The sequence below is a fragment of the Macaca fascicularis genome, chromosome 6 (assembly GCF_037993035.2).
Source record: "Macaca fascicularis isolate 582-1 chromosome 6, T2T-MFA8v1.1".
Classification (NCBI taxonomy): Eukaryota; Metazoa; Chordata; class Mammalia; order Primates; family Cercopithecidae; genus Macaca; species Macaca fascicularis.
The window spans coordinates 176,520,897-176,546,329 of NC_088380.1; the positions used below are offsets into that span (position 1 = coordinate 176,520,897).

General features: G+C 43.9%; 1 protein-coding gene across 5 annotated transcripts in view; it reads left to right on the forward strand.

Annotated features, from left to right (window-relative positions):
• DOCK2 (dedicator of cytokinesis 2) overlaps positions 1 to 25,433 on the forward strand; it is a 436,348-nt gene that overhangs the window by 55,021 nt on the left and 355,894 nt on the right. For all 5 annotated transcript variants that reach the window (XM_045395044.3, XM_045395045.3, XM_045395046.3 and 2 more), the window contains exons 10-21: positions 3,078 to 3,213; positions 5,693 to 5,768; positions 6,705 to 6,781; positions 7,337 to 7,462; positions 9,658 to 9,782; positions 15,518 to 15,616; positions 19,292 to 19,364; positions 19,477 to 19,580; positions 21,377 to 21,560; positions 21,709 to 21,806; positions 23,563 to 23,652; positions 24,722 to 24,822. In XM_045395044.3, the coding sequence (XP_045250979.1) occupies positions 3,078 to 3,213; positions 5,693 to 5,768; positions 6,705 to 6,781; positions 7,337 to 7,462; positions 9,658 to 9,782; positions 15,518 to 15,616; positions 19,292 to 19,364; positions 19,477 to 19,580; positions 21,377 to 21,560; positions 21,709 to 21,806; positions 23,563 to 23,652; positions 24,722 to 24,822 (1,289 nt within the window). The remainder of the gene's footprint in view (positions 1 to 3,077; positions 3,214 to 5,692; positions 5,769 to 6,704; positions 6,782 to 7,336; positions 7,463 to 9,657; positions 9,783 to 15,517; positions 15,617 to 19,291; positions 19,365 to 19,476; positions 19,581 to 21,376; positions 21,561 to 21,708; positions 21,807 to 23,562; positions 23,653 to 24,721; positions 24,823 to 25,433) is intronic.

A 25,433-nucleotide genomic window follows, 5' to 3' on the forward strand; every position in this document is an offset into this window, starting at 1 on the left:
GTCTGAGATTAAGGTGCTGGGAGGGTTGGTTTTCTTCCTAGGCCTCTTGTCTTGGTTTGCAGATGCCTGTCTTCTCCCTGAGTATCCACCGTGATCTTCTCTCTGTGTGTGCGCTGATATCTTCTAAGGACAACAGTCATACTGACCAAACCACCTCTTTTTAACTTAATTACTTATTTAAAGACCCTGTTTCCAAATGCAGTCATATTGTGAGACACTGAAGATTAGGTATTCGATATATGAATTTGGGGTATGTGTGTGTGTGGTGGGGGTGGGGGGGTGCAAATCAGCCCCTTCGTGTCTAGGAAGCTTTCAGGTATCAGGGCCTCTGTGGCTCTGAAATACCTCTGAAAGGCACCAATCTAAGTATTTCAAAAATATGAAGAATCCTAATTTGAGGAGAGAAGGTATTAGGGATGGAGGTCATTATGAAGGAAGCAGGATTCAAGTTTTAAGGATGGAAAGGATGTGGATATGTAGAGGAGGAAGAGGCAAGCATTGGAGGGGAGGTGTGGGAACAGGCTGGTCAGGAAGAAAGATCCAGAGTTGGAAGTGAGCATTGTGTGTTTACAGAGCAATAAAGAAATCTTTGTGACAAAAATAACCTACTTATATTCAGAGAGTCATGGGGAATCAGTGGGCTAGGACAGCTGGATATATTATGTCTAGGTCCTTTCATGTCAACTGGGAAAGAGTAGAACTAATAGGGTAGGAAATAGGGAGCTATTAGTGTTGTTGGGGGGAGAGAAATGTTATAATAGCTGCAATGTCTAAAGATGAATTCGTAAGAGATTTCAGGGTGGTTTGGAAGAAGGAGTCAGGCCAGAGACAAGGCTGTTCCAACCATCTGGATGTGAGATAATTGGGATCTCAAATTCAAATGCCTGCAGAACAAGGCAAGGGACGAAGATGACGGGGTGGGGCGTCTTTCTTAGCCTGAAAAGCAGATGTCCATTCCTGCAGCTGGTGGATGGACAGCCCTTGTACCAGTCAGTGCTCTCCGGGGAAACAGAACCCATGGAATGTAAGTTTGAGATGCTAAAGGTAGGCTGGCAGGCTGGAAACTCAGGCAGGATTTCTATACCACAGTCTTGAGGCAGAATTCCTCCTTGTCTGGGAAGCGTCAGTTTTTGCTCTTAAGACCTTCAGCTGGTTGGATGAGGCCCACAGACATTATAGAATGTCATCTCCTTTACTTAGTCAGCTGGTTGTAGATATTAATCAGGTCTACAAAATACCTTCATAGCAACATCCAGACTGGTGTTTGACCAAACAGCTAGGCACCACAACCTAGCCAGGTTGACATATGAAATTTAACCATCACGGTCCCCAAGCAGGAAGGTGTGGACCACACTGGGGCCTTGCCTTGTTCCCAGAGATTTCTCACAGCCCCACTCCTTTCCTCCTATACCAGCATAGTGAGAGGTTGGGGATGGCAGCTGTGCATTGGTCCTGGATCTGACGTGAGCTGACAGCTTGTTCCCAGTGCATATGCCCACAGGAGAATTAACTCGAAGGAGAATAAACTGTTCCCTTTTGAGACCTGGCCCAGGGTATTCTACTCTGATGCCAACAGCATGCCTTGTTGTTTCTTCCTGAGCTGATCCTCACTGGCACGGGGCCCTGGGATCACTGAAGTTTTTAGATTTGAGCAGGCAGTCAGGAGTTTCGTCCTGCGTGCCTTTCTGATGGCAAGAGAGCTGTACTGTAGTAGCTATGTTTGTGGTCTTTGGTGTCAGGAACCGGGCTGAAAGCCCAGAGTCTCATGGGCTATGGTCATGACCTTGGGGAAGCCTCTTATCTTCTTTGTGTCTCAGTTTCCCCATCTGTAAAATGGGGATGCAATAATTGTATGTACTTCAGAGATGTGAGGGACTGAATCTGATCATGCATGAATCGCTTAGCATAGTGGATGAGACATTAGTGCATTTCACCACTTTTGGCTTTTCTAGACTCAGTTGAGCTGGGTCTGGTGGCTCATGTCTTTAATCCCAGCACTTTGGGAGGCTGATGTGGGAGGATTGCTTGAACCCAAGAGTTTGAAATCAGCCTGGATAACATAGTGAGATCCCATCTCTAAAACAAACAAACAAAAAAATTAGCTGGGCATGGTGGCTCGTGCCTGTAGTCCGAGCTACTCAAGAGGCTGAGGTGGGAGGATTATTTGAATCTGGGAGATTGAGGCTGCAGTGAGCTGTGATCATGCCACTGCCATCTAGCCTGTGTGACAGAGTGAAGCCCTGTCTTCAAATAAAGTAAATAAATAAACAAACACACAGATAGTTAACTGCAGTTTCCTGACCCCTTGAAGTCAGGTGCGGCCATATGCCTTTCTTTGGCAAATGACATGCAAGCAAAAATGATGTGCACCTCTCTTGGGTAGAGGATTTAAGAGCCAGAAGTGATTTGCCACATTCCTTTCCCCTGCCACAGAGACAATGAGAGCAGCTGTGCTGAGACAGAGCTGCCAGCCAGGGGCCCAGAGTAAGTAAGTAATCAGAACCCCCACCCCTCTGCATTGGCCCTGTAGACTGCACTAGAAGTAAACTTCTGCTGTGCTATAAGCTCTGAGATATTGGGGTTGTTAGCACCCCCTCAGCCCAACTGATGGCCACACTTCAGATGTTCAGGAAATGGTAGCTGTTATGATTTTTCTCTCTTCCTTTCGCCTTCTCTCTCAGAGGTTCTGAGCAATGATGTGACCGATGGCGTCATCCGAGTCGTCTGTAGCAAATGCTACTTTTGGATCCATCACCTCAGCATACGGAGAATCCTGTCTGTACAGCTGATATTCCACCTTTACCCTTCTCTCGTCCTATCATTTTGAGAGGGAAGAATTGGGATTAAACACTAGAGTTCTATCACTCATTTTCCTTTGCAAACTTTACCTTGCTGATCTGTAAAATGGGTGTGAGAGCCTTGTTTTCTGTGTTTTCCAGGTCTTATTGTATGATTGGTCCGTGTATAGCAAGTATTATGTACATCCCTTAGAAATGACTATTACTGGGTTTTCTTGTCTACTTTTTTTTTCCCCCATTCAGCACATGATGGGTAATTTTTTGTTTCTTTCCCCATAGGATCTTGGAAACAAAGACCTCAACAGGGATAAAATTTACTTGATTTGTCAAATAGTCCGGGTCGGCAAGATGGATCTTAAGGATACTGGTGCAAAGAAGTGCACGCAGGGGCTGAGGAGGCCGTTTGGGGTGGCAGGTAAGGGACACACTCTGCACCATTAATTTTTATTGGAGCGCACATTTTATGTGGCTGAATTGTAATGATGATTTCTTTCCCAACCTCCTCCTGCTGCCCCCACCCCTGCAAAATTTATGCCAGACAGCCCTTAATAACTACATTTCTGGTGACTAAATCGAAATAATTGGTGACTAAGTCCAGATTTATGATGACCACAGTGAATCATGGGCTCCTCTTGTCTGGAGCAGAGCACTGGGAGACCGGTGCCGTCTGAGCAGTTGACGCCTTTGCTCCCCAGCTCTGTGAAAAAGGAAAAACAATACAGGCAGGATCTAATTATGAGGAGCAAATCATTTAAAAAATATATCTAGGACAGGAAATGCAGTTACACAGAATGAGTCACCTACCACGCATCTAAATTCCAGATGGAAACGGACATTTGGAGAATTGGTGTGACCCGAGGCAGAGCCCTGCCTGAGGCTGCTGTACAGGAACATCCGCTCTGCATTCCTCTTAAGCTTTAGCTCTCTTGGGGTTTCTAAGACCCCACTTTTATGGTTTTAGTTATGTTTGGCTACCACTTATACTGTTATTTACCTAATATATTTTCTTTTAATCAACCTACTTTACATAATGTATGTTTTTCGTCAAAGGCAATTTAAATACCTGTGAAAATGGTGATTTGATATGCCAGTTTTATTCTTTTTATTAAAATATAAAATCGTAAGAGTAAACCATTTATAACCCCTGCATACCATAGCTAACCTCAGTGTTTCAGGTTTCTCACTTCAAGATGCTCTGACCTGTAATCGCAGACCTGCTTACTCTCCAACTAGTCCCTTGGCACTGCTTGCAAGGTGGTGGAGTGGAGGATATTTTACTGAGCTCACTGTTTTTTTTTTTTTTTTTTTTTAACCTGGGACTGCGGCTAGCTAGCCAGCCAGTGATCTTGGGCAAGCATTTTTCTCAGGGCCTTAGTTTTATTATGTGCAAAATGAAGAACTTGCACCTGATTAATTCATGAAGTCCTCTACTGCTCTAAAATGCTCTGATTCTACCTGTGGGGCGTTTCTGACACCACGGTGTTTCCGTTAAGGCAGTGAGGGTCTTCCAACCTTACTGCAAAGTGTGTCTTTGTCCTCAGCTGTAGCCTGACCTCTCTTTTGGTGTCAGGTGACAGAAATCTGATCTAAACTGGTAGAGGAAGGAAAAAAGGTACTTTATTGGTGTAACTGAAAGGCTTATGAATAGATTGCTTCAGGCATAGCCAGATCCAGGAACTCAAATCAATTTGTCTCTTTCTTGCTCCTATGTCCTCATGCTGGCTTACTATGAAGAATCTGTCTGTTTCTTGCTTAGTCCCTATGTCCTCATGCTGGCTTACTATGAAGAATCTGTCTGTTTCTTGCTTAGTCCCTATGTCCTCATGCTGGCTTACTAAGAAGGTGGCTGTCCAATTAGTTGGCAAATTATCAGCCAGCTGTTCCAAGCTTGCATCCTACCAACTTAGCAACCCAGTGGAAAGAATGTACCTCTTTCCCATTAATTTCAGCAGAAGCCCCAGGAGCTTTAATATAGGTCATGTCCTCATCTCCATAGTATTTACTCTGGGCAGGGAGAGATGATTCTCTGATCTACCAGGTCCTCTGAATAACTCTGGAGCCAAAGGGAAATTGCCCCGCCCTAATCACAGCACTGAGGATGGATGAGGAGAGTCTGTTAGAGAGAATAGATGCTCAATTTCTCCTGTCTGCTCTCTGACTCCCCTCTTGATCTAGATGCAGTCAGTGCTTGGTTATTACCCATACAATTTTAATGGCCCCCTGCCCAGTGCCTGGAGTGTTTGAGGCATTTTCTCTAACTAGGGTATGGGCTTGATTTGAGCAGCTTTTTTCAGCCTTCTCCTACACTCCCATTTCTATAATCTCCATTCTAGTGTAGGAGTTCTTTACCTTGGTTTTGGGACCCTTAGTGGCTGATTTAAGGAAAGGTTTCAGAGGATACGGGATCTGTCTGGAATCACAGGATTTGAAGATTCTTCAGTTATGTATCTGTACATATGGGTATGCTTACGAAAAGAGGGTGAATATTTCATGAGATCCTCAGATCCTACAGAGACCCAGTCACTGTTCTCTGGTTTTGTAGGCACAGTAGACATTCAATACATGCGTGTCAAATCCAAACCTAATTGCTGAATTCCACAGCCATGGCTCTGACCCTTTCCTTTTGTCCTCTGCTAAGCCATGGTGCTCTTGGATGCCTCTCTGGCCCACTGACGTCCTAGTCTGCTTTGCTTAGAGGTATTTGCCGTGGTGCTGCATGCAAGGAACCTCTGCCGTCTGTGTATTGTGCAGCACTGGCTTGCTTGCCATTTTAGGCTTTCCTGACCCCCAGGCATCCCAGGCCCTACCTCCTGTCCCACAAGCTCATCCCACTGTCATCCCTTTGTGGGAGCAGGAGGAAGTTAAACCATTAATTCATTCTGCCCTCTTTCTAGTTATGGATATAACAGACATCATCAAGGGGAAAGCAGAGAGTGATGAAGAAAAGCAGCACTTCATTCCTTTTCATCCGTAAGACATTTCCCATTTCTTTCTATTCAGCCACATCCTTTTCATTAAGAGCTGCTGGAGCTCAGAGGGCACTGGTTCCCTGAGGTAGTGATAGGCAGGTGGAGCCTCCCAAGGGGAGTGCTGGGTGAGAATCATTGGCTCAGTGCCCAAGCACTCAAAACCAAACAGCTTTTCACCCATTCATTCATCAGATGTTATTTATGCCACAGACATTTATTGGCAGCCTGGCAGAGGCTGGCACTGTGCTAAGCATGGAGGATGAAGTAGTGAACTAGATGAGCCCTGTCTTCATGGAGCTCATCCTATAGATGGGGAATTAAACAGATAATCAGCAAAAGATTAATGCATTAATTACAAGTGCAGCAGAAACCACAAAGCTGTGAAGCAACAGCATTTCAGAAGCGTGTGGCAGGGAATCCTAACCTTGCTCTCATGTGTAGACATATCCGTAACTTACGAGGCGGGCAATAAGGAAGGTGAATATTCTCTCCTCTCCTGTTCCAAAAGGAGTCCTCCAGAAAGCAGGGCTCCAGTTTGAGAGCATCATCAGTACTTAACAACCCTAAGGATGGTCCAGCTAATGAGGCTAGTGACTTTGCTGAAGGCGTGTGATTACGACTTAGCAGGAGCAACTCAAGGCTTTACCCTTGCTGAGCAGATATGCATGTTGAAAGCTTTGGAATCCTGCCTTTTTAAGCATCTTCCTGGAGAATAAGAAATGGCCTCTACCTGTAGCATTGATATTCCAAAATTTCAGAGCCACATTGCTTTGTGATAAAAAGTGATGTACCTCTTGATAGCATGTATATACCCTGAGCTGACACGCAAGCTCGCTTTTCACCTGAGGCATGTGGAGGGGCTGGGGAGCTTCCTGGGGCACCTTGAAACACAAGGAGGGCACGATGCGGACATTTCATGCTCTCTTTTCCTTTCCAGGGTTACAGCTGAGAATGACTTCCTACACAGCCTGCTGGGCAAAGTCATAGCCTCCAAGGGGGACAGTGGCGGGCAAGGTATAATGCCAGTGTGCCAGTGGGCTGAGCCTGCTCCAGCTTGGGAGCCCCTAACTCTTCAGCAAATGAATCAAAATCCTCAACCCTGGGATGCTTAGCTTTCCTTCCTGACAGACCACTGGGAAGAATGGGAACATATGATCTATAGGGATAAGTCACATCTCCTGAAGCAAATTGGAGGCTTGTCCTTGTGCCCAAAAGAAGAGAGCAATTGATACATCCTGAATGTCTCCTGTGTTCCAGGGGCACGTTAATAAGTTACCTTGTTTGATTTCATTCTTACTGCAGGCCCGTGAGATAGGTGGTGTCATCCTCACTTTGGGCTTAGAGAAGCGGGATAATTTGCCAGAGGCTGACACTGCTGGAAATAATTAGTGGGATTCAGACCCAGAGATCTCCCGCTCCAGAGGCCCTGTGGGCTGAGTGGCTGCATCTGTGGTTGTATGGCTCTGTTCCCAGCCATCTCCAGAAAGACAGAGGGGAGAGGTGGCAGGAGGGCCGACTGAGAGAACACTTGCAAAAGTGGGCTTTTCACCGTGAGCCGTTCCTTTCCAGGCCTCTGGGTGACCATGAAGATGCTAGTAGGTGACATCATTCAGATTCGCAAGGACTATCCACACCTGGTGGACAGGACCACCGTGGTGGCCAGGAAGCTGGGCTTCCCGGAGATCATCATGCCAGGTGAGACACAGCTGCTCTAACCTTCCCCTGGGGACATAGGGGCCAATTCAGCTTGTCTGATTCATTTTCCTTTTAAAGAGTCAACTCCTTCCTTTTTTACTGCCTCTCTCCGTTTCTCTCCCTGAAGGTAACCACTAAAACTGATTTCTGTATATCCGAAAGCTTCTATGCATTAACAAAATAGACACATGCATGTAAATATACACACATACCCCTTTTCCCCACAGATGGGGTCATACTTTATATTCCTTTACTTAATATATTTTATATAGTATTCTACAACTTGTTTTATCACTTAATAATTTATTGTGGACATCATTTCTATTTTACTACATTCAGGACAGTTCCACTCTTTCTGGGAGAATATTGTCATTCTCTTATATTTTTAAGCTTTTTTGTTTTTTTTTTAATATTACCAAAGGAATTCATGTTCATTGTAAAATATTTAAATGGCATGAAAAGGTATAAAGTGAAATGTTAAAAACTCCTTCATATCTTTATCTCCAGAAGTAGCCAGTACATTTTCAAATGTGTGTGTAATTTTAAAAAATGAGTTTATGTAATATTAAACAAAAATTATAGGAGAGCATTGTTTTAGACTAAGTTCCTGCACCAGCCCCCAACATACCAGACTGAAAATCAAAATGGAGTCAGCCATGCTAAAGTTTCATGTCACCAAACCTAAAGTAAATTGTTATCTGATCTTGCAAGAAATTGGGAGAGTGGGGAGAGATGGGGGAGAAGAGAGAGAGCGGGCAGGGGGGGAGGAGAGAGAGAGGGGGAGGGAGAGAGGAAAGAAAAAGAAAGAAAAAGAAAGAAAAGAGAGAAAGAGAAACAGCCTATTTTCCAGACAGGCCATTTTCAGTTTTCAGTGGGCATAACGAAGTTCCCTTTGCTTTAATCCTCACAGCAAAGGGTAATCTGAAGTAACCTGATGTTAACCAATCAGTCACTTTTCTATTTTTCTGTTTCCCTGTTTCATCCTTATGAGAGCAATACCTTCGAAATAACCAATTCGCTCTGTCTTGCTTCTACTTCCTTCAGGCCTTCTCTGTCTATAAAGCCGACCTCATCTGCTCAGCTCTTTGGAACACTGATTCTATTTTATGGAATGAAGCATTACCCGATTCTAGAATTGCAATAGAGCCAAGTGAGGTCTTTAAACTAAATTTGTTGTAATTTTGTCTTTTGACAATAGTAATACTCTTTTGAAACTTCTCTTTTGTGTCTTAAACCTGTGTCTTGGACTTCTGTTCACGATGGCTCTCACTGACTTGCCTTTTCTTTCCACATTTTTCTGGTGGTGGTCTCCTAGGGCCTGTGCTGTCATTTATTTGTCCATGCTTTACCTGAGACTTCAATTACTTGTGTATCCCCTTGTAGGATTTTCTATTCCTTTTTTTTTTTTTTTTTTTTTTTGAGATGGTGTTTGGCTCTGTTACTCAGGCTGGAGTGCAGAGTACACTGGTGTGACCTCGGTTCACTGCAGCCTCTGCCTCCCAGGCTCAAGAAATACTCCTACCTCAGCCTCCTGAGCAGCTGGGACCACAGACATGTGCCACCACACTTGTCTAATTTTTTTGTATTTTTGATAGACACAGGGTTTCGCCATGTCACCCAGGCTGGTTTTGAACTCCTGAGCTCAGGCGATCTGCCCGCTTTGACCTCCCAAAGTGCTGGGATTACAGGCATGGGCTATAATCCCATGTGTCTGGCAGATTTTCTATTTTTCTTGCCTCCCTTCCCGAAGATCCTCTGCAGCTCCTTCCTAACCCTGTGTCCCTAGGATACATGGAAAGTTGCTCTGTTCTGCTCCTATACAGTAAAACATCGGCAGATGTGTATGTTTGGTTGTTTTCATGGGACAGGATCAATTCAATTGGAGCTTTGCTTTGCCTTCCCAGAAGGTGTCACTAGAGGATGAAAATTAAATGATTTTTAATGTTGAGAAAAACATGGCCAATTTTGAGTGTCCCTACTTCCCTTTTTGCAACTGATTTCCTAGCATCCCTTCATCCCCTTGTTACCTACTTCTCCAGCCTCCCTGATGAGGGAAAAATGCTTTCTCTAAGCAGTTCTGATTTTAATTAATAGCAATCCAGGTGGGGGAGCTTCTTCTCACCCTCCATCCCCTCTAGTTAGCGTCTCTCCTGCTGCAATCCACGCTAACTCTTGTCTCTCTCCTTATGCCTCAGGGGATGTCAGGAACGACATCTACATTACTCTCTTACAAGGTGACTTTGACAAGTACAACAAGACCACACAGAGGAATGTGGAAGTCATCATGTGTGTGTGCGCGGAGGACGGCAAAACGCTGCCCGTAAGGGACTCGCTGCTGCTCTGGGTGACAGGGTCCCCCTTGGGGGCCTCTGCTTGTAAAGATGTACTTTTCCTCTCCGTGATTCTGTTGTCTAAATGCCAGGTGCCTTTGGGATGGTGTTGAATAATGTGATCTACACCTTTTGAGCTTGGTTAGCGCAGTGTTCCGTAATAAGACCTTGTGATATTTCCTTATACCAAAGCAGTTTTTCAATGTCTGTTCCTTTCCTTTCACAACTCCTTCTTCTACATATGTATGTATGTATATATATGCATGCATGTATGTATACATGTATGTATGTATGCATACATATATGTATGTATTTTTGCTTGGTCTCAGCTTATAGGTTAGCTTTCTGCAGTTAAAATGTTCTCATGGAAACCTGAGCTGGTTTATTCAGGCAAAGTCCATGGTAAGAAAGAGGATCAATACAGTGCCTTGGGCTGGTGTGGAGGCTCAGGATGTGCTCAAAGCAGACATTCTCAACACTTAGTCTAACTCCCCAGCGCTCAGCCAGAAATGCTGGTGGAAAGCCTTATTCGTAAATTGGCCTCCAGAGAGCTAGCCGGGTGTATTCAGGAATGCAAAGCGCATTGCTATATTTATACAGCATATGTCCTGTCCAGTATTTGTCATGTGTGTTTATATTTGTTTGCTTGTATTTCCTTTAAGGTTGTCAGTGCCGTGCCCAGTGCGTAGGAGGGTTTTGTTTCTCGATTCCTCGTTTCAGAGTAGTTAGCTGAAAAGAAAATCAGCTCTCACGAGAAGTTTTAGCATGGGCGAATATTCCTCTTAGGCCACTGTGAGTGATCAAATAGCCAAGTAGGGTGGGTGTGTTCATCAGAGAGGGGGTGTGAAGATGGAAGAGGCATCAGTTCTGTCCGTGGGGCCTGGAGATCACATTGATACTTTGTACCCAAGAATAACTAACATTCACAGGGGAATTACCAAGTATCAGGCCGTGTGATAGTATGACACATTTCCTTTATTATGCCCCATTTTACAGATAGGGAAACAAAACGTTTGTCACTTACAATAACTCGCCCAAAGCCATAACGTTAGCGTATGGCACAGATGGGGTTTGACTGGTTCCAGGCTCTCTGAGACACTTCACTACAATGCCTGTACATGTAACAAAATTCTCCAATTTATTTCTCATTTTAAAAAATGAGGCTAATAACCACTGCTGACAAATTTGGGAAGATTCATAATCATTTTTTAAATGTAAAGAAATCCTCACAGTTGCCTTTTTTTCCTAAAGACTGGTCATGTTAATTAGTATCTATTTGAACAAAATCTAAGCACTGAACGCATCGTCCTTTTGTTGGAATCTGAAACTTTTCCAAAAAATAAAATAAGTGAGAAACCCTTGGCTTCAAGGAGCATAAAGGAGCCGAGGGTTTTTATCTGAAAGGGAAATTGCAATTCCCAAGTGTAGAGATCATCGCTTTGAAGTTACTTTTATCCAACTTACCTGTTGGAGAACTTTTTAACCTCAGCTTCATTTTTGAAACGTTGATACACTTACCTTCGATGCTGCCAAAGGACAAATTAAAAGACATAGTTAACAGGCAAGCAGCCATCTTATCTCCTGTCTGAACCATTCTTTCTTCCACTTTTGTCACCCTTTCAAGTCACCCCGAGCAGGCTGAGCAGATGCACTTATCAAAGATGAGTAGATAAGCAGGGATTCTGGGGCCTGGCATGGAAACAAACCATGGGGCATGGTGATAATTTGTGGTTTCCTCTGTTAGGGAAATTCTGAGGGAGTTCAGTTGACTGACTATTGAAAATTGCTTAGGAAGCCTGTGGGAGGCTTTTCTTTCTTTATTTGCAGAAATAAATATTACCGCCTAATTAAGTGTCAGGCAGCACATTCAAACACTTCTGTTTGATATTGGCGGGCTCCTGTGAGAATGGTCCCCTTTAGAAATATTGATTTCTCCTCCTGCTCTAGGTGCATGCACACTGTCTTTGGCAGGGCAGAACCAGAGGGCAGAGGAGGTTAGGCCTGCCCATGGCTCCCCTTGGGGTGTCACGGGCCTTGCTCGGGAGGGGTCATACAGAGAAGTTAATGGGGTGGGCTCTGGGGTCAGGCAGACAGGGTTCAAATTGCAACCTCCCTGCTTATTAGCTGTGTGATTTTAGGCAAGTGTATTCATGTGTAAAAAGAAATAACAACCTCTTCTCATGGGGTTGCAGGTTAAACAAAAGACTGGGTGTTAAAACAACTGAAAGTGTATGATTGGATTGTTTGTAACACAAAGGATAAATGCTTGAGGACATGGATCCCCATTTCCATGATGGGATTATTATGCATTGTATACTTGTATCAGAACATCTCATTTACTCCATAAATACACACACACACACACACACACACACACACACACTATGTGCCCACAAAAATTAAAAATTATAAAATTAAAATTAAAAAATTAAAGAAAAAAAACCATGCCGCCGGCACAGCAGCTCACACCTGTAATCCCAGCACTTTGGGAGGCCAAGGAGGGCAGATCACTTGAGGTCCGGAGTTTGAGATCAGCCTGGCCAAGAAGGTGAAACCTCCTCTCTACTGAAAATACAAAAATTAGCTGAGTGCGGTGGCAGGCACCTGTAATCCCAGCTACTCGGGAGGTTGAGGCACGAGAATTGCTTGAACCCTGGAGGCAGAGGTTGCAGTGAGCTGAGACTGCGCCCCAGCCACTCCAGCCTGGACGACAAAGTGAGACCCTTTCTCAACAAACAAAACACACTGTAGGTATAAGGCACCTGATATGCAGTAAGTACCCAACAGCAGGAAGGAGAGTCACATTCAGAGAAGAGACAAGTGCAGGGTGAAGCCCTCTGAGGGACCTAAGGGAGTCAAACAGGCAATCCAACCAGAAGCAAGTTCTGGTGAAAGAGAAAGGCTCAGATGCTGGGCCAAGAAACCTCTGTTCTTCTGAGACCAACCAGCTTGAGGCGGTGGAGGCAGGGGATAGGGGAAATATGGGATAGTGGTTAAGACCATGACCCCTGGGGCCAGACAGCCAGGTGCAAAGCCCAGCTCAGCCTGAATTAGTAAGAGGACGTTGAGGCAGTTACATAACCTCTCTAAGCCTGAGAGTCTCTGTCTGAAAATAGGACCAGCAATGGCACTTTGCTCTTGTGAATATCAGATGAGGTAATCTACATAATAAGTGTTCATTAAATGTAGCTATTACTATTAGAAGGGTATACTGAACTCCTGGCCTGATTCTCACCTTAGGAATGCTGATTAGCATCTTCCCATGATGTGGTCTTGTGAGAGGAGAACACTGTCTTTCCTAACGTATGTTCACCTCCCTGGGATCATCTTGTTCTCACCTGATTCCTACCAAGTAAACAGGGCATGTGTTAGGAGCCTGGATTTTCTCCTGCAGAGATGTTTCTCCCAAGGCCAAGCCAACATGAAAGCCTCCAGGCTTCCTGATCCTTACCCAGATTTTCTTCTACTGACCTGAAGTCTCCCACACCTATGAGGGGCTCTCACTGTTAATTGGGGGCCATGGGGATAGGCAATGTAGAAAATGATGGAACAGTGTGATTTGAGATATATACCATTCTATATTTTCCCTCGAACTGGGCTCAGTCCCTGGTCACAATGCTGTCTGGGTGCACTTCCCAACACTGTTTTCTCTCTGAAGTGTTGAGGGCTAGGGCACTATCTCTGGCTTTTCTCTGACTGGTACTGAGACTTTTTTCTCCAGCCTTAGGAAATCAAAAATTTTCATCATCAGTACAGTTTTGTGAGATTCAGTTGCCTGCCATACAGCAGTTTTACTTTCACCAGAGATATATGTGTAGTTTCTGATTTTGTAAGCTACATGGGATTTACTGTAACTACAGAAGCTCTAAGCCCATAAATGTCACCAGATATAAATCTTTGTAGGCTGGAAGGCATCTAGGTTCTTATAGAAGGAACACTGGATGAGTAGTTAGAGGGTCTGTGAGATAGTCTTGGCTTTGCCACTTTTTGGGCAAGTGGCTTAATCTCTCAGGGCCTCAGTTTACCCAGCTGTGAAATGGGGATGCCGATAGTAAGCGTCAGAGGTGGTTATGAGGACTGAATTAAGCGAGGTGGTGTGTGTACAGGGCTTAGCGTGATGCCGGACACAAAACCCACTCTGAATGGTTAGAAAGACTTTGGAAGCATGTGTGTTTAGCTTAGTGCCTCCGGAAGTTCTGCAAGGCTTCATCCCATGGAAAAACAAGAGAGTTGTGTGTCTTCACTCAGTTCTGGTTCATTGGTTACGCTTGTTTTTCTTTTAAAGATACATTCTGAAAGGACTACTGCGTATTCTGTTTTCAAATGGATCGATTTGGCTGCAAGTACTGTCAGTCAATATTGAAACTGAGCTCATTCCTTTTCCATACCTCGGAAGCACACAGGGAGATTTCCAGTGCGAAGGGCAGTCTTCCTTTCCCCAGGTTCGCGGGGTTCGCCAGGGCTCACGGAGTGCCTGTATGTGGCCAGCTCTGGTGATGCAGCCTGCGGAGGGTCAAGGATCCACGGGAGAATCTGATGGAATCTTGTGAGAGGCATGACTTGCCATCAACATGCTGAGAGGCACGCAGGTTGCAATTGCAGGGGCTGGGGCTCCAGAACCAAATCTTATGAATCTGGCAATCTGAGGATTGAAAACTGTTTGGCCTGGTATAAAAACCATACTTAGGGCCCCTTCTGGGTAATCCTAGCTTGGATCTTGTTTGGGGGCCAAAGGGCTGGAATGAACATAGAATTAGGCATTGTTATATGCGACTAGGAGATCATTCCTTGTTAGTCAGCTCCTTTCTGAACCTCTGAGGGTGATTTTTATGGCAAAAAATAAATGTCCCACTTGGGCATGTGTGCTCTGTGCTCACTCTCTGCTCAGAAAGCCCCTCCCACATTTCTGCTCTGAGCCAACTTGGAATCTTTCTTCAAGATACTCAACTGTCATTGCCTCCAAGAAATCTTCCCTGATTCCTCACCTGTCCTTGTGTCCTTCCTCTGTGCCCGACAGTAGTGTGTACACGTGTCTGTCATCATGTTGCATTGCTGTCATGATGTGTTCCCTAATGTTTCCTGCACTAAACTGTGAGCTCACATCAGGTTCAGTATCTGAGCCATTCCCATACCCCAGTGCTCAGCATGGAGTACCCAGAAGATGTTCTGTTATTGTGGCCTGAACTGAGCCTCCTCCCCGAAACCCCCTCGCTCCAGACTTGTTCTCTAAGGCAGGTGCTCAGGAGTCTCTCTGAAGCCTATGCTCTTTCCTTTTGCCCAGCACTGCCCACCGCCCTGATGTGTTAGCTGCGGAAATTCATCAGAAGAGTTGCTACTGGGCTTATCTGAGCCTGCTTGTAAACTTTGTGCACATTCACATTTAGGAAACAAATAGGATTAATAAGACTGGCAGTGTGCAGTAACTCCAAGGCTGGTTATCACTTACAATAAGGCACTCACATCAATGCCCTGGTGCACTCCAGTGGTTTCCAGAATGGAAGTAATGGAATTTCTGTAGTTAAGCGCCTGTCAGTCCGGTGGCTGGGGCGCTTCTGTGTAAATCTGTAGTAGAGAAGGAGTCATTATGGGCACCTGGCATGAGGGCTAGGGAAGGCAGGGTTGACCCAGTCCCTAAGGCTGGTGGTAGCCTAGGGACCAAACCTGTGCAAGCACAGAAAATGGCAATTCTGTAATGTTTTCTCTCACTTTGTCTTTCTTGGGTCAGAATGCAATTTGCGTGGGAGCAGGGGACAAGCCCATGAATGAATATCGCTCCGTCGTGTACTATCAAGTCAAACAGCCACGTTGGATGGAAACAGTCAAGGTAATAATTAATAATAATAATAATAGATGTGAACACATGCCTAGTTCTTACCATGAACCAGGCACTGTTTTAAGTGCTTTATTTAAATAATTTATGTATTGCTTACAATAGCCATGTGAGGTTTGTACTAATATTTCCTTCATTTTATAGTTGAGGAAACTGGCACAGAACAGGTAAGTAGCCTGACCAGGACCACACTGCTAGGAAACATCAGAGCTGGGATTCAAACCTGAGCAGTCTGGCTCTGGGTCTGTGCCCATCACTGCAGCCTGAGGGAGCAGAATACTGACTGGAGCAATTAGCATTTTTTTTTTTTTTGGAGACAGATTCTCACTTTGTTACCCAGGCTAGAGTACAGTGTTACCATCTCTGCTCACTGCAAACTCTGTCTCCCGGGTTCAAGTGATTCTCCTGTCTCAGCCCCTTGAGTAGCTGGGATTACAAGTGTGCGCCACCACACCAGGCTAATTTTTGTGTTTTTAGTAGAGACGGGGTTTCACCTTGTTGGCCAGGCTGGTCTCAAACTCCTGACCTCAAGTGATCTGCCCACCTTGGCCTCCAAAGTGCTGGGATTATGGGCATGAGCCACCGTGCCCAGCCTTCTTCCTTTTAATGAGAGCAGGCGAGCAAGGCAGTTCTGCACATGGACCCTAGACCCAGAGAGTCTGGGTTCGTGTTCCAGCCTTAATGCTCACCAATGGTGTGACCTTGGGCAAGTCATTCACCTGCTCTGTGCCCTGGTTTCCTCATCTGTAAAATGGGAGCAATAGGTTGACTGTGGAAGTAAAAGGATTTAATACACATAACACTGTCAGACAAGTCCTTGGAAGAGAGTACTTATTCAGTTAATACAACTCCTGATTATACTTGGCAGTTATCTCAGTCTGCAAAACTGAACTAGATTTTACATTCCTTCAAGATGCCCTTCAAACACTTGACCCTTGCCTATTTTTTACCCACCCCTCTACAAGGCAGTCTAATTGGTAGTGGCAGGCAGCTTTGCGCCTCTCTGTGTAGTTGCGGGGGGAAGGCAGAGGAAAGATATAGTTGTTCCAGATATCTGATGAAGTCTCCCTCCAGGTCCTTCTCATATGGCATCTCCCCGTAAAATGTTCTGTGGAATACTAAGTGGTCTTTTATTAAAATAACATTTCAGGCTAGGTACAGTGGCTCATGCCTGTAATCCCAGCACTTTGGGAGGCCAAGGTGGGTGGATCACCTGAGGTCATGAGCTTGAGACGAGCCTGGCCAACATGGTGAAGCTCTGTCTCTACTAAAAATAAATGAATAAATAAATACATAAATAAATAAGTTGTGCATGGTTGCATGTGCCTGTAGTTCCAGCTACTCAGGAGGCTGAGGCACAAGAATCACTTGAACCTGGGAGGAGGAGGTTGTAGTGAGCTGAGATTGCACCACTGCACTCCAACCTAGGCAACAGAGTGAGACTCTGTCTCAGGGGAAAAAAAAAAGAATTGTATATTAAATGTATTAAAATAACATTTCCTTATCAAATGTGAGAAACTTGAGAACAAATATAGAAGTTAAAGGCTTCCTTATGTCAAGTTCTTAGAGCCCTTGAGATGTAAATGTGCTCTGCAGATCTGCAAAAGGAAATAAGGATGCAGAGCACATCCCAAAACTCATTGACTACAGAGCATTTTCCTTTTTCCTAGCGTCATATCCTGGGGTTAGGATTCTGTTGAACATATTTTAGAAATTCCTGGTTTTAACCAAAGCAGGTAGGAGGCTTGATGAAGCAATGTGATTGTAAACAACATATGCGAATATATTATGTTTATCTTCATGAAATATCTAGCTAAATTCTGAAGCCAGTCATGAACATATTGGAGGGGCACAGGGTGACAGAAAGAACTTCTTTGACTCTAGGTTATAGCAGAAGTCACCATCTGTAAGGTCTTAGGGTCCTTGGAGGCACCTCTCTGAATCTGAAATGACCCCCTAGCGTGTGTCTGATGGTATTGTCAGCCAGTGGAAATGGAGGCCTGGTGGGTGAGCACCTTGGTTCCCTTGATCACCCTTCCTTGGTGCAGGATGTAACCAAAATGGAATTGTCAAATAGTCCTCTTGTGGGTGGTGCCCATTTCATCAAGCTGCGCTGTTCTACTCAGCGGTGAGGAGTGGCAGAGCTTGCAAGCCAATGTGAGCCCATCACAGGCTGCATAATGCCTGAAAGATGCCCTTTTGGGATAATTCCTTGACAGAAGTGACATTAACCACAAATATTCACATTACCAGATCGTCACACTAAGCAGAAAGGAATAACCTGCATTGGAATAAGGATGTGGAATCAATTCAGTGAACACCGAAGCTTGATCATAGCTTCAAATATCTCTGCCTTATCATTAGCAGCATTCTTTATTCCCCCTGGGCTCTGTCTCCAAACACAAGACGTACACATGACTTCCTTTTCAGCGATAGCTATTCAAACCCCAGCAGTTCTTCACTTGTTACACATGTTATTACTTTCCTCAGTGTGTCTCCTCATACCCATTGCCTTCAAATTGATGACCTTGTCAACTTTGAGGTCAGAAAGTTGATGTACCACGTTGGGTTTCTCTTCTCTGTTCTCTCTTGCACCTTGGTTATATCTCCTTGCTAGCCCTTGTCACAGGACTGTTACACATTGCCCCTTGTGTAACATGGGACCATGAACTCTTTGAGTGTGAGGACTCTGCCTTGTATCAGCATGACCAGCACCCCACATGATTGTAGTTTCTAGTGAACGTTCAACACGCAGGGAAAGGATGAATTGGACTGCAGTTACCCATGAGCCCCTCAGTTCCTTTGCTCTGCCTGAAACATGGACAGGATGGTGGACCTCCTTAGGCTCAATTCTCATTTTCTGCAACAGAAAGTTCCCCCAACTATACATTTGTTTTGGCGTTTAATAGGCATCTGTACAGTACAAATTGTGTTCCTTTTTAAAATCAGTGTCCTTCTCTCAGGTAGCTAAGCTTCTCTGCATTGGCCTGAATCTCAGATTGCAGAGCAGCTGTGAGACTTTGGGAGGTGGCCTGCACAGAGCCAGGCTGAAAGCATCACAATCAGTGATGCCAGTGGGCCATTCACTAGACAGAGATGCCCAGGTGACCAGTGGGTTGTTGTCTTATCTCAGTGTCCTTGGATTCAAAAGCATCTGGACATGTGTCCAATCAAGGGTGAGATGAGCCCTAGGGTTTTTCCAAATATTATTGGATTAAAGCATTTTTATTAATTTGCATAAATGAGAATCCTCAAGCAACCCCCCAACAACGATTGTTAATTTGCTAAGCCCTGCTGCAGTTGCCAGAACTCCTGGAGTGTGTAAGGAAAATGTGCATTGTGCAGTTTGCAGTGCATCAAATCCTGTGCTAAAGTTATGTGACTTTTATATCAATTTGGGGAGACTCATTTTTCCTCACTATAATTTACAGACCTCTTTTCATTGGCTGGGAATGCAATTTGCCAAATGGATTACATTTGGTACTTTATTTTCTCTTCATAACTAGTTCTTATGTAATTTATTTACAGTTCATCAGGCTCGATGGATGGGTTGTAAATCAGCAGGCAGCTCTCTCAGTTAAATGGTCAGGCTGCTGTGGAAGAGTGGGGGTGCAGTGGGGAGGGCCCTTTAACTCATTGTGTTCTGAGCTCTGGTTTCTGTCTGTTGAGGTGGCTGTCCCTATTGAAGACATGCAGAGGATCCATCTGCGATTCATGTTTCGACATCGGTCATCTCTGGAATGTGAGTACCATACTGAATGGCACGTCTGCACCTCCCTCTAAGGGGAGAAGAATGGAATAGCTGGGTGGCCCATGTATCATTTTCTTTCTTGACCCCACAATGCTATTTCCAGCTAAAGATAAAGGAGAAAAGAACTTTGCCATGTCCTATGTGAAGCTGATGAAAGAAGATGGGACTACTCTACACGATGGATTCCATGACTTGGTTGTCCTCAAGGTACCATGAGTTGGAAGGAGCTCTGCACTGAGGGGGGTGCAGGAAGCAAGAGGGTGATGGCAAAATTGCTTAGTGGTCAACAGCAGGGACCCCAGAATCACACACACCAGGGTTTACCAACTTTGTGGCCTCTTACAAAATCTTGACTTCTTTGGGCCTCTGTTTCCTCATCTTTGTGCCCTCAGTGAATAATTGTGAGAATTATGAGACAGCACATGTAAACATGGCAATGATGAGTACGTGGAAGAACTCAATACATGGAAAAGGTTATTGTTATGTACAGAAAGGTTATCGTTATGACTGTTATATACTCTTGATTCTGTAAGGACCTCTGTGGCATGTGTAGAGGACGTACAATAAACGTTTGAGAGATGCTGCATTGTAGCTAATGGAAAAATATTAAAACCTGCGGTCCTGATCGTGTTGCTGCTGATTAAGCCTGTACTCATCTCACATGTCTTCCTGAGTCTCAGTTTCTTTTTTCTTAAGCAGTTATGGCAATATTTATGACAACCCACTAGGATGACCCATGCAAAAGGGCCATCTAAACTATAAAGGGAGTGCAGATCTCCACTATTTTTATTTTTACATTATGAGACTTGGACTGTTTTTGAGACATGGAGAAGTGTTAGTCTGGTTTTACCTGCTGCTTTCCCACATGCCCTCTTATGACAACAGAATACATCTACTAGCACCTGGCTGGAGGCAAGTGTATGGCTGTGAGGTAGGGCAAGGTTGAGTAGCCAGCACATGGATCACACCATTGCCCTTGGCTTTCTTAGCCTTGTAGGCTGAAATTGCCCTTTTGCCTGTGGGATGCATGGCAAACACAGCCTCATCAAGGCTTCATCTCATGGTACTCTTGTTCTCTGAGTCTCTCTGACTTTCCCAGAAAACCCCCTTTCTTCTGTACAGCCTCTGTTTTGTCATTTATCACACATAGAGTTCTTGGCTTGAAAGCCCTTCTTCCCTGACAGAATGTGAACTCCTTGGGGTCAGAGGCCCAGTTGCAGTCAATTTTCTTTTACCCCCATTAGGTCCCAGTTTCCTTGACCGAGGATAATAATAGTATCTGCTTCATATGATTGTGATGAGGCTTAAATGAAATGAACCAAGGCATATAAAACACTTGGTACCACTCCTGGTATGGAGTAAGATAAATATTATCTTCTGTAATGCCTACCTCTAGTCATTCATTTTAGCATGCCAAGGCACTTATGTGCCTATCACTCTGCTATGCATTCTATATGCATTATTCTATATTATTTGCTCAGGTATTCTAGGAAGTAGGGATGATGATTATCTTCAGTTTACTAATGAAAAATAAAATGAGACACCAAGAGGCAAAATAATGTATTCAAGAAAGCATAGACCTGTGAATGGCAAAACAGGGTCCAGATCCCAGCACATTCTTACTTAGTGCCTTTGCCATTAAATTCCTCTTTAAGCTAGATTCCTTATTTTGCTGGTGAGCATATATTATGATCTCAAAAAAGGATGAATTAAAATGGACTGTCTGGGAATTTTCGATTCCATTTTTATTTTGCCATTAATGAGGTTCAGAGAGCTTTCACCTAGTGGATCAACCCCCTTTCCATTAATGTGTCTTTGAATTCTTACCTATATTGTGGAAAAACAGCCGTGCCTCACAAGCTAATGTCTACTGCATCTCTGATGATTTTCTTCACTCTTTATGACTCTCTTCACTTCACAGTGTCTAATTTATCTGCTGCAAACTCTGTGTAGCATTGGGCGTGAAGCCTTGGCTTGGGACAGTAACCAAGTGTTGTTTCCAGGGGGACAGCAAGAAGATGGAGGATGCCAGTGCATACCTGACCCTTCCTTCTTATCGACACCATGTGGAAAACAAGGGGGCCACGCTGAGCAGGAGCTCCAGCAGCGTCGGGGGGCTTTCTGTCAGCTCCCGGGATGTGTTCTCCATTTCCACCCTGGTGTGCTCCACAAAGCTCACTCAGAATGGTAATGGGGTCATCAAGAATTGTGTCTGTGGGGAGTGTGTGTGTCCGTGTGTGTGCACGCGTATGCATGTGCTTGCAGGCCCAAGAAGGTCTTGATATGGACAGTTAGGCCAGTAATGATACTTCTGAATGTCTGGACTCTATTTTAGTGGGCTTGCTGGGTTTGCTGAAGTGGCGTATGAAGCCTCAACTGCTACAGGAGAATTTAGAAAAGTTGAAGATTGTGGATGGAGAGGAAGTGGTGAAGGTCAGTGGGGCTTCATTTTGTTTGTATTCTTACACTAGTGACAGAACTCTCCATGTGGGTGGCTTCAGGGGAGAAACAAGGTATTGAAGGACATGAGGAAACTTTTCTTCCAACAATGGGACACATTCTCCCAAGGTGCCTTGAGGAATCTTTATTGGGAAATCCAGGGGAGTGACTTGGTTCAATGGCACTGAATGTTGGGTGCCAGAAGACAATGGTTATGTTCAATCTCTGGAAATAGATGAGCCTGGGTGTAAATCCCAGCTCTCCCACTTGCCAACTTTATGTGATAATATAAGTGTGACATAGTTCTCAGGGCTGTTATGAACATTCAAGGTGATAATATTTAAAACTTACTCAATAGTCGCTTACACATAGTACACAACAATTAAACCAAAGCATATAAAACAAAGTTCAATAAGTGGTAATTATTAATTATTTTTGTTGTCATATGTTGATATATATGTATATGCATATATATGTATGTATGTGTGTGAGCATACATATATATGTATGTGTGTGTGTATATATATATATATAGTAGTATGATCTCTTAGTACTACCCACACATCATTGTTAGAAATAAAAAGTATTCTTGGTTTCTGCTGCTTGGAGAGCATTATGTATTAAAGATGAGAAAGGGAAAGACATCAGGGCTTACATTTTAAGTGAAATAAGCAGAAAACAATGCAAATGTCAGATGTATTATTGCATCCACATGGTAGTGGAGAATAGAAAGTGTCTGAAGTGCAAATCTAATTAAGGCAACCCTTCTCTCCAGCCTTATGAATTGGGACAAGTGTTTCCCAATGGTCCTGGAGATCTTGTTTCCATGATGCAGTTAGAAATTCCAAGATTAAACATCTTTATATGGCAGCTATGTGTTTTGAGGGATTATAGGAAATATTGACCCATCCCTTAGGAGGGAGGAAAATCAAGTTTTATTTAATTGCCTCTACCTGGAGAAGCAGTAGTAGAATTTCCAGATGCTGTAAATGTATACCACTTCCCATCTACCTCGTTCAGCAATGGCAGAGTAACTCCCCAAGACACCACTTATAAAGTCTATAGCCTTTTGGTAGCTTGGAGAAGTCATGGAAGAAATGAGACTTTTGTTGTCTTCCTCTTGCATTCTTTTTTTTTTTTAAAGTTTGTTATTTAAATATGATATACATATGATGAAATAGATACAGAGCAGTTATCTTAAGAGTATAGCATAATGGATTTTTACACACGTACACACCATGTGTACTCACCACCCAGAAGAAGATACAGGCCATTTTTAGCATTATAGTAGATTCCCTCTTACCCCTTCTCAGCCAGTAGTCCCCTGGGGTAATCACTGTCCTGTCTACCATCATCGTTGATGGGTTTTTGCCTACTCTTAAATTTCATAAGAATGGAGTAGTGAAGAGTGTACTTTCTCTGCCTCATGTATTTTACTGAATATAATGCTTGTGAGAATCATCCTCATTGCTGCCTGTGGAAGTAGTTTGCACTTTAGTCCAGCTGTGTAGTATTCTCTAGTGTGAAAATGCCACCATCTGTGCATCCATTCTGCTGTTGATGGGGTTGATGGGCAGTTGGGTTCCTCGAACTTCTGGCTGTCATGAGTAAAACTACTCTAGACCTTTTGAGCATGACATGTGGTGGATGTGTGCTCTCATTCTCTTGTAGACACTCAGGAGTGGGATTGCTGGGTCACCTGCACTGTGTCTTGTTTCTGAAATAGTGTAACCTTTGTTATTTCTTCCAGTTTCTCCAGGATACTCTGGACGCCCTCTTCAACATCATGATGGAGCATTCTCAAAGTGATGAATATGACATCCTTGTCTTTGATGCCTTGGTAAGAGAGAGGGGGAAAGTGTCTAGTGACAACAGGCATTAATGTGTGTCTTACTGTGAAAATACTGAGAACTCGTGGCCCTCATGGCCTTTTTCATGAATTCTTTGGAGGTGTTGTAATGTTTGGCAACAAGACCAATAATGAGCTGCTGTTTCCTTTTGCTTCTTACCAGTTCATTTGAAAGCATGAGGCATGGTGGTGAAAGGGGAATTTTAAATGCTGATGTCAGATTGACGCTGGCTGAAGGTACATGAGGCTGGATACTGTAAATGATTGCCTCTGCTTTCCATCAATGTTGGGAGCTGGTCCCTGGCTAGGTTGTAAAGCACCCAAAATGTTTCCTAGCTTTCCTTTCACCTTTTTCTCCCCATTTCCTCCAACTCGCTAATCATTACATTTCTCCTACCCACCCAGAACTTTTCATGATGCTATACCATCCAAATCTTCTTAGTCCTCCCCTGTTGTCTTTTTGTCCTCTCCATATCTCAGCTCAGATTTTCTCAGTGTTTTCTCAAAATAAACATAAGGAACATCTGCATTAGGGAATCAGTGCCCAACAAAGTTTTTATGTGTTAACCCCTCGTGTCATGGATATTTGCATTTTTAAAGAGGTTACTGAGAGACAACGGTGGCTTAATCAAGTGCTTCCTCAGAGAGTACCCTAGAATGCTAGCTCTCAGAAAAGATGTTTCATGACAAATATATGCTTCGATTAATTAATTTAGGGAAGTGTTGAATGTTGCATGACCCTTTTAGAGATTCACAATGTACATAAGTATATTAAAGATTCTAAAAAGTTTTGCAATAAGGAAGACAGTCTGATAATGATAACCTGACATTTCTCAAAACTTATTTGACCATGAAATCCTGTTCATCTTAGAACACCCTGCAGCACACTTCATGAAACGCTTTTTTGGGGAAGATGCTACTTTAATAAAGAGAACTCGTTATGTATTACTGAGCTAATTCCTGGGCAAAGGATTTTAATGGGGGTTAAATTATGCCAGGTAAAGATGGCTTCCTGCCCTGGGTTTGCCCTGAAAATACTGCTGCCTTGCATCTTCCTCAGATTTACATAATAGGACTCATTGCAGACCGGAAATTTCAGCATTTCAACACTGTTCTGGAGGCTTACATCCAACAGCATTTCAGTGCAACCTTGGCTTACAAGTAAGTAATTGTGTACCTGGGGACTTCTTGTCTACTACCTTCTTGCCCTGCCAGGATGCCTAGGGCACAAGAACTTGAGTAATTTTCTTTTGTCACTAATCTGTGTGAGCTCTCCATTCTCTAACAAAATCTAACCTATGCTTGGGTTATTTGGATATCATTAAAAATGTGGAATACCCATAGGTTTGGATGAATGCCTTATGGTTGCAGTGGTACCTGGAACTGCTTATTCATCCATTCAGCTTGTGTGTTCTCATTTCTTGAGTGGACACCAGGACTTAAAGGCTACAGAGAAGACCAGGCATGGTGGCTCACGCCTGTAATCCCAGCACTTTGGGAGGCCAAGCTAGGCAGATCACCTGAGGTCAGGAGTTGGAGACCAGGCTGGCCAACATGGTGAAACCCTGTCTCTACTAAAAATACAAAAATTAGCTGAGCATGGTGGTGGGAGCCTGTAATCCCAGCTACTCAGGAGGCTGAGGCAGGAGAATCACTTGAACCAGGGAGATGGAGATTGCAGTGAGCAGAGATCACAACACTGCACTCCAGCCTGGGCGACAGAGTAAGACTCATCTCAAAAAAAAAAAAAAAAAAAAAAAAAAGAAAGAAAG